Source organism: Morchella sextelata (assembly GCF_020137385.1).
Source record: "Morchella sextelata strain SCLS chromosome Unknown scls_19, whole genome shotgun sequence".
NCBI classification, from domain to species: Eukaryota; Fungi; Ascomycota; class Pezizomycetes; order Pezizales; family Morchellaceae; genus Morchella; species Morchella sextelata.
In genome coordinates, this window is record NW_025408634.1 from 1545232 (window position 1) to 1557459 (window position 12228).

At 50.0% G+C, this 12228-nt stretch overlaps 5 protein-coding genes across 5 annotated transcripts; 2 read left to right on the forward strand and 3 right to left on the reverse strand.

Moving 5' to 3' along the window:
• Positions 1 to 163: 163 nt before the first annotated feature.
• Positions 164 to 2875, forward strand: H6S33_005274 (uncharacterized protein; the record flags this gene model as incomplete). Its single annotated transcript, XM_044836642.1, has 6 exons — positions 164 to 188; positions 259 to 432; positions 677 to 701; positions 754 to 887; positions 954 to 1923; positions 2041 to 2875. 6 exons carry the CDS (start codon positions 164 to 166, stop codon positions 2873 to 2875), a joined length of 2163 nt encoding a protein of 720 aa, XP_044690487.1.
• Positions 2876 to 2917: 42 nt separating this feature from the next.
• H6S33_005275 (uncharacterized protein) lies at positions 2918 to 4546 on the forward strand (the record flags this gene model as incomplete). Its single annotated transcript, XM_044836644.1, has 1 exon — positions 2918 to 4546. One exon carries the CDS (start codon positions 2918 to 2920, stop codon positions 4544 to 4546), a length of 1629 nt encoding a protein of 542 aa, XP_044690488.1.
• Positions 4547 to 5658: 1112 nt separating this feature from the next.
• On the reverse strand, positions 5659 to 6300 carry H6S33_005276 (uncharacterized protein; the record flags this gene model as incomplete). The annotated part of the gene is made up of 1 exon (XM_044836645.1): positions 5659 to 6300. One exon carries the CDS (start codon positions 6298 to 6300, stop codon positions 5659 to 5661), a length of 642 nt encoding a protein of 213 aa, XP_044690489.1.
• A 1174-nt stretch (positions 6301 to 7474) lies between these two features.
• On the reverse strand, positions 7475 to 8414 carry H6S33_005277 (uncharacterized protein; the record flags this gene model as incomplete). The annotated part of the gene is made up of 4 exons (XM_044836646.1): positions 7475 to 7730; positions 7799 to 8097; positions 8174 to 8284; positions 8355 to 8414. 4 exons carry the CDS (start codon positions 8412 to 8414, stop codon positions 7475 to 7477), a joined length of 726 nt encoding a protein of 241 aa, XP_044690490.1.
• Positions 8415 to 11545: 3131 nt separating this feature from the next.
• H6S33_005278 (uncharacterized protein) lies at positions 11546 to 12205 on the reverse strand (the record flags this gene model as incomplete). Its single annotated transcript, XM_044836647.1, has 3 exons — positions 11546 to 11668; positions 11719 to 11898; positions 11990 to 12205. The coding sequence occupies 3 exons, from the start codon at positions 12203 to 12205 to the stop codon at positions 11546 to 11548; spliced, it is 519 nt and encodes a 172-aa protein (XP_044690491.1).
• Between the last annotated feature and the right edge of the window lie 23 nt (positions 12206 to 12228).

Sequence of the window (12228 nt, forward strand, 5' to 3'; positions counted from 1 at the left end):
AGATTCAATAGTAAGGGGGGTATGTATAAAACCTTCTTCGATTACCTGACAAATGCTTAATAGCATACTAGACGATGTAAGCCGTAGGGCGCGCACAGGTCCCCAGATAAATACCAATGTAGTAAGCAATACTTTGACACTTTCGGGTCCGTCAAAACAGAAGATGCATGTTGGAGGTAGTACTTCTAGTAAGATCTTGCCTGTACTAAGGTACACTATCAAATAGTTTATGAGGAGATTACTGACGCCATTTTATAGGCCACCAACGGCAGGAGCTACTTGCTTGGGTGTCCAGGCTTGAACCTGAGGATGATTTCGAGAGATTGTACAAGCAGAGGCATCCGGGTACGGGAACATGGTTGACTAGCTCCGTTAAATTCAAGCAGTGGCTGGACGAAGCGAAGCATTGTTTGCTCTGGTGGTATGGAACAGGTATGTTAGAGCTCCTGTACATCCCCCGGGACATTGATGTTCGCAACGGTCCAGGCTCGGTATCGGGGGTCAAAGGGTTGATCTTGTACCGCCTCCGTGACAGACTACTAAGTGTAGTCTGGATGATCCTGGATCCAGCGTGAATGGACTGGGCCGTTACGGACTCTACGCGGCGGTGATGGCGGCGGCGAGGTGGCGACGATGGTTGTTACGGTCTCCTATTCTTGCTAACGTCGTTTGTCAGCTGGTGTGGGAAAGTCGGTTCTTGCGTGAGTATAATTCTCCTTTATTGCCCGCCAGTTTGTTGACTGGACGAGATAGATCCATTGTGGTAGAAAAGGTCAGGTTATTACACCCTCAGGATCCCCGTGTTGGCATTGCATTCTTCTTCTTCAGCTTCCAGACCGATCCGACACCTGCTCAAATACTATCGACCTTGATGAAGCAACTCTGCCGTCAAATAACTAAAATACCCTAACATATGTTCGACCTTCATCACAAATGCGTACCAAACGATATAGCACCCCGTCTGACAGAGCTTCAGCAACAACTTGAGAAGATTATTGGTTGCTTCGACCAGGTATTCCTGGTTGTGGACGCCATGGACGAGTGTAAGACGGACCACCGCCAAGAATTACTTCAATACATCACAAAGCTTGCAGAGACGGCGCCGGGAAAGCTGCAGCTGTTTCTAACCAGTCGACCAGAGGGTGATATCCAGGCTGCACTTGGATCAGATAAGTTCAAGACTGTGCGTGTGAGGGCCACGAAGGTGAGCGCAGATATATCATCATACGTTCGGCATCAACTGGAAAATCCTCGGCATCATCTGTTGTGCAGTGACCTGAGCACTGACACCCGTCTCAGAAAAGAGGTGGAGGAGGCATTACTTGGCAAATTGAATGGAATGTATGAACCCTACATGCATCAGGTTAACCCATTATGGCAGCCAGAGCTAAAGTTCGGAAGGTTTCTCTGGGTGAAGTTCCAGCTAGATTATATCTTCTCTCTACCATCGAAAGATATCCGTCAGGCCTTAGGTTCACTTCCTCTCACAATGAACGATACATACGCGCGGATAATGTGCAGGATCATATCTCAGCCCGACCCAACAGTATCGCTAGTTCGTCGTGTGTTGACCTGGGTAATTACGGCGAAGCGACCCCTCAAACCCTCAGAACTCGCAGAGTTTATCGCCCTTGAGAAAACCACTACCAGCATATCAAGGCTCAAAGGCCGATATAAGGAATATATAGTGATGGGAGCATGTTGTGGTCTCCTCACAAGCGATGATGGGTTCGTTCGGCCGATTCATTTCACCGTGGAGGAGTTTCTGAGGGGGGGTGGCGGATTTGTTCCCAGCGAGCAAGATGCCCATACCGAGCTTGCGAGGCATTCGATATCGTACCAGCTGTGTAAAGAGTTCTGGGGCCGCCCTAGCCCTGGTTATAATGGGACTACCTCCGAGCGTAGCTTGGGTGGCGGTCAGCCGTATATTTTTTAACACTGGGATAATCACCTGCGGAAGAGCCGGTCCCCACTTCCAGCTGACTTGCGGCACGTACTGCTCAAGCTGTTTGCAAGTAATGTCTACAATAACATATACAGTCTATGGGCCGAGGATGGTGTTGGCGGGGTATTGAATATGTGTGCTTTCTTCGATATACTCGATATTCATGATGAACTTTTTCCTGGTCAGAGTTCTGGGTTGACACCGATGCAGCTTAGCACAGCTGTGGATGCTGCCGCTCTGGGAGGTTCTCTTCGTGCCGTTGAGAGGCTATTAGGCCTTATGAGTGAAGAGGACAGAAAGGCCCAGAGCTCTCTCTGCGGGGCTGCCAGAACAGGCCGCGCAGAGGTGGTGCGCTTCTTCATCAGTCGCGGTGCGGACATCGAGGAAAGGTCCGGCCCCCACAATCATACACCATTAGCCAATTCCACGTATTTTAAATTCGAAAGCGTTATCAAAACATTGATTGATAGTGGGGCCGATGTCAACGTGGAAGTTAAGAGCTATGGCAGTGTTCTTCAATGTCTGGTATATTCGAAGAAGGAAGCTCTTATCGAGGCTGTTCTGAGGAGAGGAGCCAATGTCAACAAGACCGGCGGAGATTACGGGAGCGCTCTTGGCGCAGCTGCTTATAGCGGAAATCTAGCCATCGTAAGACTGCTTCTCTCGCACGGAGCCGACCCAAAAGTGTACGATAGCAAGAAGGGCAGGCCAATTCGATATGCAGCCGAGGGGCAGATCGATAGGAACAAGATATTTCCACTGTTACTTGCTCATGGCGCCGGCACTACATTGAGATTCCCGGAAGAGGCCACGGCTGCCATCAATAAAGCTGCTTTAGGTGGACACGAAGAGATCCTTGACGCGCTGCTGTCTCATGGGGCCAGGCCCACCACTGCCAATATCGACAGCAGACATCGATGCGGTGACTGAGATCAAGCTCTCTGCAACGCAGCCCTCCGTGGTCACGCGGCGATGGTCAGACGTTTGCTGGCCTGTGGTGCCAATGTCAACGGTGTTCAGAGTGGTGCCTTTTGTACCGCTCTCGGGCATGCGGTCTCCCTTCGCAGTGCAGAGGTTGTGCGAATACTTCTTGAGAATGGGGCTGGTCCCGACTCGTACTCAGGAGGTATGGGCTTTACCGCCTTGTATATAGCTGCTGGTAGTCGATCGTGCTATGAGGTCGTTGAACTTCTCTTAGGACACGGGGCGAACATCAACAAAGGAGGCTGCGACAGCACCCCGCTCCAAGCTGCTTGTGGATATGGAACCACGGCGACTGTTGAGCTCTTGATAGCAAAGGGCACTGGCATCAATGCTCGGTGGGGCAAGCATGGTAGCGCACTGCAGGCTGCCTGCCTGGGTGGTAAAGCACTGCATGTCAAAATTCTCCTTGCCCATGGAGCGGATGTAAGCTTGCTGGGTGGCGAATTCGGCACGGCTATCCAGGCAGTTAGGCATGTTTTACTCGGTGCCGATCGCGATTATACTCTTAGTCCTGAGAGCCTTGAGGCGTCGGCCGTTGAGATTCTGGATATGCTTCTTGCCCACGGTGCTAATCCCAATGACAACACCGGCGCAAGCGGCACCGCTCTACATAGAGCATGTGAGGTGGGAGCGGAGAAAGCTGTTGAAATCCTCTTGTTCCACGATACAGACAAAGGTGTCATAGGCGGAGAATTCGGTACTGCTCTTCATGCTGCGGCCTACCATGGGCATGACACGATTGTTGGGATGCTTCTTCGTAAAGGCTGCCCGGTCAACATGGAAGTGGGGGAGTACGGTACCGCGCTTCATGCTGCTGCTTCTCAGGGCTGCAACGAGGCTCTTCTTGTTCTTTTATCTCTAGGTGCCAATGTGATGGCCGACTGCGGCCAACATGGGACGGCGCTGCATGCTGCATCCGTCCACGGATTCCATCGCACCTGTGAGATCCTTCTTGCCCACGGTGCTGACCCCAACTTTAGATGTGGGGAGCTGCATGAGCGCGTAGAATGTGGAGAGCCGGGCCCAGCCATCAGTCGCCACCCGCGTAGGCGTCGACAGCTCATGCTTATCCTCAAAGGTGGAACGTACGGAACCGCGCTCCAAGCTGCCGCTTACACAGGACACATGGACATCGTGGAACTACTTTTGACTAGTGCTGCAGATGTCAATGCTCAAGCTGGGATCTATTGGACGGCCCTTCAGGCAGCTGCTTACGCTGGACACAAGGAGATTGTGCGTATCTTGCTTGACGCAGGGGCAGACCTGAACCTGGAGGGAGGGGTTTACGGAGACCCTGTGCAAGCCTCGGTGTCTATGAAGTGTTCGGAAGATGGCAAGCTGGAAGATCGCCTGTTCAAGGAAGATATACTCAGATTGCTCATTGATAAGGGTGCCGATGTAAACCGCAAAGGCGGAAAGTATGGATGTTCCCTGGCCGCTACCCGGGCATGGCACGATCCCGACCTCATTATCCCCGAACATTGGCCGAGGAACGTGCCCTATGAACGAAGACAGGACCGGTACCCAAGGGGCCATGAACAGCTAATTGAGGTTCTTCTGCGGAGCGGTGCAGCGGATATAGCGGTCGGAAGGGACAGGGCCAGCCCATCTTTATGAGTAATCACCTGATTAAGTATGCATCCATCAATTAGGTTACTAAATAATGTAATATTATTGAAGTCTAACTTTTTCGTGGATTAGGGTAACATTGGTTTTGGGGGGGGGGGGTTCTTCCTACTACTCAACTCATGGTACTCTTATGTTAATGTCGATAGTTGGGTGTTTCCCGTGAGAGGAAAGCTGTCGAGAAATGTACAAACCAAAGCGTGGATTGACAACGAATTCCGCGCCATATTGTAATTCAAACTGCCTCGTTGGGATAGGCAGAGCTCAGTCAACACATATATTTCTAATATGACAAGGGCACTGAGCTATGTAGCTTAGTATTTTGAAAATCTACCCATCGAGTCTTTTTGGCACCCCATTCATGATCTCTTATATTTTACGGGAACTACTTTTCTTGACCCTGGTGATCGAGCGCCACTTCTCTTTACGGACTAGCCAATGTATTGTATCGTAGACGGTCAGCCTCGTGTGCACGCTGCAGCGATTATACCTCTAATAATAGTCTATATAGCTGACACAACAAGGGCCAAATCTCGGTCATAGGATATCACTCGGGATTCAGAACGATCCGTAGGCGTCGTACGATGCAGTCACACTTGGTCCAGTGCATGTTACAACTCTAACAAGAACTCTTCCCACAGGTTATTTGTTCTAGAGGGGCGTCAACTGTTGCAGGGACAGAAATAGCTGTTGTGGATTTCCAATCACGACTAGAGTCTGGGACTTTCCTTCCACTTTTGAGTTTTTTTACCAAATATGTATTTTCAACAATCACTCGACCGAGCTGTGCAGTGAGGTCCGCCGTTCAAGACCAAGGTTATTTCGGATAGTCACGCTTGACCAGTAATTATGTTCCCATTCCTAAGTATACCTCTAACATCTAGCGCGCAGATCGAGATCACCCCCGACAGATTAACCCCGACAGATATGATCCTACAATTAAAGCGACCGCAATAAAGTCCCGAGTAAAAATCGAAACCGCACACCAATTACCAACACCCCGCCACAAAAATCACGTCCTACACCCGACCCCGCGCATCAGCGTATATACACAGCGAGCGAGCTGACGACCACGAAACCCACTCCCCCACCACGGCAGCCATTCACCTCACCTGCAGCACCGGGCGCGCTGTCCTCCAGCTCCTCTCCGGACTCAGCACAGCTGCCGCAACAGGGGTCCGCATCGACACCCACCCCCACCCCCACGCCGCCGACTTTGCTTTGGTGGTGTGCGGGCACGTGATGCGGCGTGCGGGCTGTTGCGGTGACGTCGGCTGCAGCATCTCCGGGGGCACAAGAGGTTCTCTACTCATGAGGCTCGCAGTAGTCATCAGCTGGGGGAGATCGGAGGGGTGTGTCAATGCCGAATAGATGGGCCTGTAGTCGGTCGCGGGCAGGTTGATGGCGGCGGATGGGGGTGCGGCTGGGGCTTGTGTCTGTGCGGCGGCTGCGTCGGCTGCGGCTGCGTTTCCGTGGCGGTGGTGGCGGCGGTGATGGGGAGCGAGACGGAGAACTGGAGGGCGAAGACGAGTTCTTGGCGACGTGCTCCCAGTCGATGGGCGGGATGTTGGAGTTTTTGAGTCGGTGCGGGGATCAATTAGCTGGTCGTAGGGGTGGCGGTTGGCGACGGGCGTGGGGATGGGGGGCAGCAGCGGGGAGGTGGGCGAGATGGTGCAGGTGAAGAAGATGTAGGGAGATCTAGACGTGGGCCGGGGCGGTGGGCCGGGTGCGGCGTGGGTGGGCATGGTGTGGCGGTGCTGTGCGGTGCGGCGGTGCGGCGGTGCGGCGGTGGGGCGGCCGGTGAGGAGAGAATAGGAGATCAGCGACCGGTTCCTCCGCCCTTGTCTCGGAAAAATTATGGATATTCCCCGAGACCGAGATTGTAGTTTGTTGCCAGGGCTGACCCCCCACATCCTTTTCGGGGCATCAGAATCACACAGACCAGTGCGAGCAGTGCGAGTCGGACCACGGGCGGGCCAGGGAACCAGTCATGGGGGTCACCAATCTCGTGAATATTCTTGTTTAGAAGCCGAGAGCTATATACGTCGCCGCATATATATATGCACATATACGCTCCATGATATGGCTCCTGGTAAGCACACTCTTGTTCATCCACACACTCAGGGCCACCATTCGTTTGCAAGCCACACACACAGCCTCGCACACACACAGCCTCGCAACCCCCCGCTTCCGCCGGTCGTGCGGAGGAAGGGGAAGATGGGTAACCTGAGGCAGAAGTAGGGGGTGGGTTGCATGGTGCAGCAGCCATGCAGGGCGCGACGTGAGTGGGGTGCTAGAGCTGCCCCCCCCCCCCCATAATAGACCGATTAAATTTGTATGGGGGATCTATTATTTGATAACGGAGATAACAAGATCTGTTATTAAAGGAACACAAAGTTTACCTCTTCTGGGAGGTACCTGCTTGGCTGCCAATAACAGCCAGTAATTAGTGCGTCACTACGGATTGGGGAAACGCCGCAGTGGGCATATTGCACCCCGCATCTAGCAAACAGACATCATAATCCAACGACGAAGGTGGCTTCCTTTGAAACATCTATGCATATCCTATGAATGGGATGTGCTATCACAGAGCTGCGATATATATAGCAAGTTCCCGATAGATTGCGCGGCCGACTCGTATTGTTGGATGGATAGGATGATCTACGAGCCGACCACTAGTACAATTTATCACGGATTGAACCCAAGGAATACCAGTAATTTCTCCTCATTTTTTTTCAATTACTAAACTAAACTTCAATCCCCAATCTCTTTCTTTAAACTACAAGCTCCATCGGGCAGCCAGGAGAGATGATTCACCAACATCAAAAGAAAAGAAAACATAACCAGTAGCTACATGTAGTCATTGGTGGAAACTCAGATTCAAGTGCCACGGAGCGGGGTTCCTAAGAACAATCTACTCTATGCATTCTGCTCAGCCACGTCAGCCGCCGCCCCAACCGCGGCCGCCTGATCCGCCGCCATCTCCTCAAGCCTCTCAGCCTCCGTCAGGGGCGAAATGTTCCATTGGAACTTTGGGGGTGGGTTATTGATATCCGGGATGGGCCATACTCCGACATTGATCTCGGCTCTCCCAGCAACCTCCTGGTTGCGATCCGGGTTATCCTCAGCAGCCAGGTAGAATGTACCGTATCTCACGTTTTGGAGCAGGAATTTGCTAAACGATTAGGGAAGGCGGGACGTTAGTAAAATAACTAATTATAAAATCTTGGTAAAGTTACATACTTTGGGATTCCTGGCATTCCAACTATCCTCCACTGCTGGCTTTCGCCGCGGATGAAAGGGTGAAGCATGGCATTGGCCCATTCAACTGGGGGTATGTCATCTGTGACTGGGGCAAGGCTCAACACCACCATGTCCGTTCTTGGTGGCCTAATGCGGTACCCCTGCGCTCCATGTGATTCAAAGTTCCAGAACGGATTGTGGTCCCGCCTAAGGACCACGTTGCCTTCTATCACGACCAAGTTAAAGCGTGAAAGTGGAGTATTTCCAAGCGTAACACTATATCGGGGAGGAGGTTCCATCTAGGAAAATTAAAAGCATCAGTTAAATGTGTTTTGAGAGATTATAAGACTCAAGGAAGGCTTATGAATTTCGCACCTTTGCAAATTGTTGAAGAGTGAAGTTGATTGTTGAGTCTGGGTGACGAGAGGTAGGAGTGAAGTTGATGTTGAGTCTGGGTGACGAGAGGTAGGAGGGCACGGGGATGGTCTACCTTATATAGCTTTTTTTCCCCTGGTTGATATTAAAAAAGGCGTGCCGGTCCCAGTTTGAGAATTACTTCCATCGATGCCCCCACCCCCTCCACCCCAGTCGCGGACCTTTCGAAACTCCAGTACATCTCAGCACATGACTGGTTTTTGTTTTTACTTTGTGCAAGAGTGCTACACTCAGATAAGAAAGAACCTACCATAAGACAATTTCCTGCTTATAATTCTCCTCATCCGTAGAAAGATATATCGCCAGCTGATAGCCTTCTGTTATTATTGTATGTCCGGGCCAAAGAAAATTGGTAGAGTCGATATTAACCACTTTCTGCATATGCACATGCGGAGCCATCTTCCAAATGGTTCGGACATACCTACCACACACTTATGCGGAGCTAGATATTAGATTTAACCAGAAATATCTACCGGATTTCTTGTTTTCCTTAGCAGGTATCTTCTCATTTGCAGTACATTAGATTAATTCTCGTCAGCTTAGTAGTTATCACTCCACTTCTGTGATTCAAGCTGGAGTTTGGCTTCCTTCACAGCTATCTAATAAGTATATAGATATACCGGGTATGCAATGCGCGATTTAAGGTATATGATTGGCCTAATTTGAGGGGTTTTATTTTTCTCTTTCAGGAAAGATCTGTTTGAGTCGGTCATGGACTCATGATCAGTAGATAGTGATATTCCAACATCTCTTAGGTCAATAAAACAATTTAGATGTGCGCACAGCGCATCTTGGGTTTTCTGTAATCTTAATATAAGCTTAAGTTGGTAAATAGATACGTACTGTTTTAGCTATATCACCAGCTCCTACTCCGGCCGAGGGCCGGGAAATACTTGTACATATTAAGATAATCCCTATTTGCCAACTAGACAGGATTGAAAAGATTAAGGCTCGTCCTATCCACTGTATCTGTTCAAGGCGCATGCTTGCCCTCTCCCGTATATATCTTACACATGATAGTCCCTTTGCCCAGATGACTTCAGCTGTACATCACGCTAAACTGATTGGCGCCGGTCCTCCTGTAGCCGGTCATACAAGGGAAACCTGGAGCCAGTCCTTTAATTCTGCGCAAAGGGCGAAATGTAATATCTCCGTTTAGTTAAGGGTTAACTCTGGGGTAGACACGTGAAGCTTGATGCCACCAATTCGCCTTGGTCTGGACTCAGCACATGCGAATACGGAAATAGTGGGGGTTGGGCAAGACGGGGGAGTTTTCCTCGGCCATGCCCAAATCAAAGAGCTTTGCATTTGGTGTAGTGAGTGCTAACTGGCAATGGGACCCGTAATTCGTACCGGCCACGCACTCTCTTTGCGCTACGGTATTGATCTGCGCGCTGTATATCAGAGTTGGCCGACTTCAGCTGAGCTTCGTCCCTCGATCCTCGTAATTGACGTCGTCCCCGGGCATGACTGATATAATAATAATAATTGATATTGCATACCATACAAAAAAGATGCATCGGATTTCTATCTTCTACGCAATAGCGCCGGTCGCCGGTGGTGTTGAAATAAGGTAATCTTGCGTACCAACTACCCCACATGTTGAGAGGGGCCAATCTGGTCGCGCTAATGCACCGATCTGCGCCCTGCATATCAGAATTGACCGACTTCAGCTGAAATTAGTCCTCGATCCTGGTGCTAAACGACGTTCCTAATTATAACACGACCGGCGCTATTACAAGCTAGATAATAAATTAAAGTAGACCTATGAGGAACATTAGACCCTTTGCGCTTTGGGGGGGGGGGGGGGGGGGATGGTCCGAAGTCTTTTTTGACAGACTTGGCATTGATTAGCGAAGGAATTATAGATCCAGCCCTGCATTTGACATGGTGTGCGACTGACCCTGGTACGTGCGCGAGTGTCTCCTCATCAGTGGTAACCAAATTACCGGGTTAATGCCAACCCTGCTGCCCTGATAGTGCGTGACATCATACTGATACCGTGACATATATTTCGTTTCGGAGATAATCCTCTGGAGCGCATGGTAATGTGTACTTTACTTGAAAATATTAAGTAAAGTCGTCGGTAAACGTGTTATTGAGTTTGAATTTTCGCTGGGTAATGTCAATATTTTGGTGGAGGGAAAGTCGTTTGAAGGGAAATCGGACGATTTTACTGACGATAAAATGTCGTTCCTTGAATAATAAAAATAACTTTACTAACGACTTTACTGATGTATTTACCAGGCACGTCTCTGTCACACATTTTGAGCCTACATATACACAGGGGGGATGAGTTTTGGCCGCCGGTGATGCTTCACATGATTGACTAAGCCATCGCCAATGAAACGAATCATCACAAGACATCTTGCTATTATACTAGGAGCATCAAGCCAGAACATGCTGCATGTATATGCCAAACAATAGATCCACTGAAATTAAATTGTATTCCCCAACTGTTACAATTACAGGCCCATTGATGCGAGATAGCATTTAGACCAGATTGCCCATCAGCGAGCGTTGCCCGCTATTTTGCCTACTGTAACGGCTCCTACCCACCAAATTTTGGGTGGACGCTCGCTGAGGGGCCGCGCTCGCTGATGGATAAGCTGGTCTAATTGATGACCCCATCGAAATGTTCAATTTGGGGACTCAACCATCTCGAGATCCAAACAAGAGGCTCCATCGGAAAGCATTGATTTTCCGGCGGGAAACGGGGGACATCGGAAACCATCAGTAAAGTCGTGTTTTATTGCCTTAAACATGCCTTTAACAATTTAACAGGTAAAGGCATTGGTAAATGTGTCGGTAAAGAGACAGGAATGCCTTTAACAGAGAGTAGGTCGGTTAATGCATCATTTAATGCCTTTAATTTTACACAACTTTTTATATGGGAAATGTCGAAAAAGGCCGCATTTCCATGCCCGCTAGAGATCTATACCTCCAGATGCGTAACTCGTGCACTTTCACGGGTTTTTAGTATGGGCTTATGTTGGTAGAAGGATACATTATCTCCTGTGTTAGGATACAATTTTACTCTCTGTAAGTAATGAATAGCTTATCTTTCGCGTTCATATACCGCAGAGTTACTTCTCTCGCTGTTAATTGTGAAACATACTTTTATATTACAGTCATGGATAATTGAAAAAAGTACAGCCACTCATCAAAAGTGTTCGCGATTTAGTTTTAATGTCAGTGCGCAGTGTGGCCCACCCGTAACGTTGATGCTATTAATTAATGTTGAGATTTAAAACAACGAAAAATATATAATATAGTTCGTGACTATATATAAAAGGAGATAGGTCATTGATCTTATTCTTCATTGATTCCAGTCGCATTCTCCCATCCTCTGCCACCACCCGCCTCCTCTTCCGCGCCGTCCGCCCCCAGCTTCCTGCGGAGGAGTTCTGCGTGGAGGGCGTCGCTGGTGGTGGGCTGGGGCGGGTAGAGGACTTTGCGGATGTTTTCGTGGGGGCTCGTTGTACTCCTCCAGGGCAGGTGAGGTTGGTGGTGGCTTGTGTATGCGGGCGGTGACTTGCGGGCGGCTTTGCCTGTACTGCGCTGCCCGGATGGCCTTGATTGGCGGCGTTGGAGGGGATTGTGTGCCCGCCCTCGCGCTCGTGGAAGAGGCCTGTCAACGTCTCTTTCAGGAAGCCGACTGCATCCTATAAACCGTGATGGCAATAATGGCCGTGTTAGCAGAGAACGGAAATAAATACAATACAATCAATTGGGCTCCAATATATATATATATACCAATGCCATATCCTTCAGCTGGCCGTCGTCCACAGCCCTCTGCATCTCGGCCCTCGACCACGTCTCGCTCGTCTTTTTGCACCGTCGCCCGGCGGCTGCCTCAAGCAGCTTCTTCACCAGATGCCTCTCGTGGATCATGCACGGGTCACGCTCGAGAGACTCTGGCCATGATGACCTCTGTCCCTGGAGGGCGGCGTTGTACGTGCGCTGCAGCATCTCCCGCGAGACGATATATATAC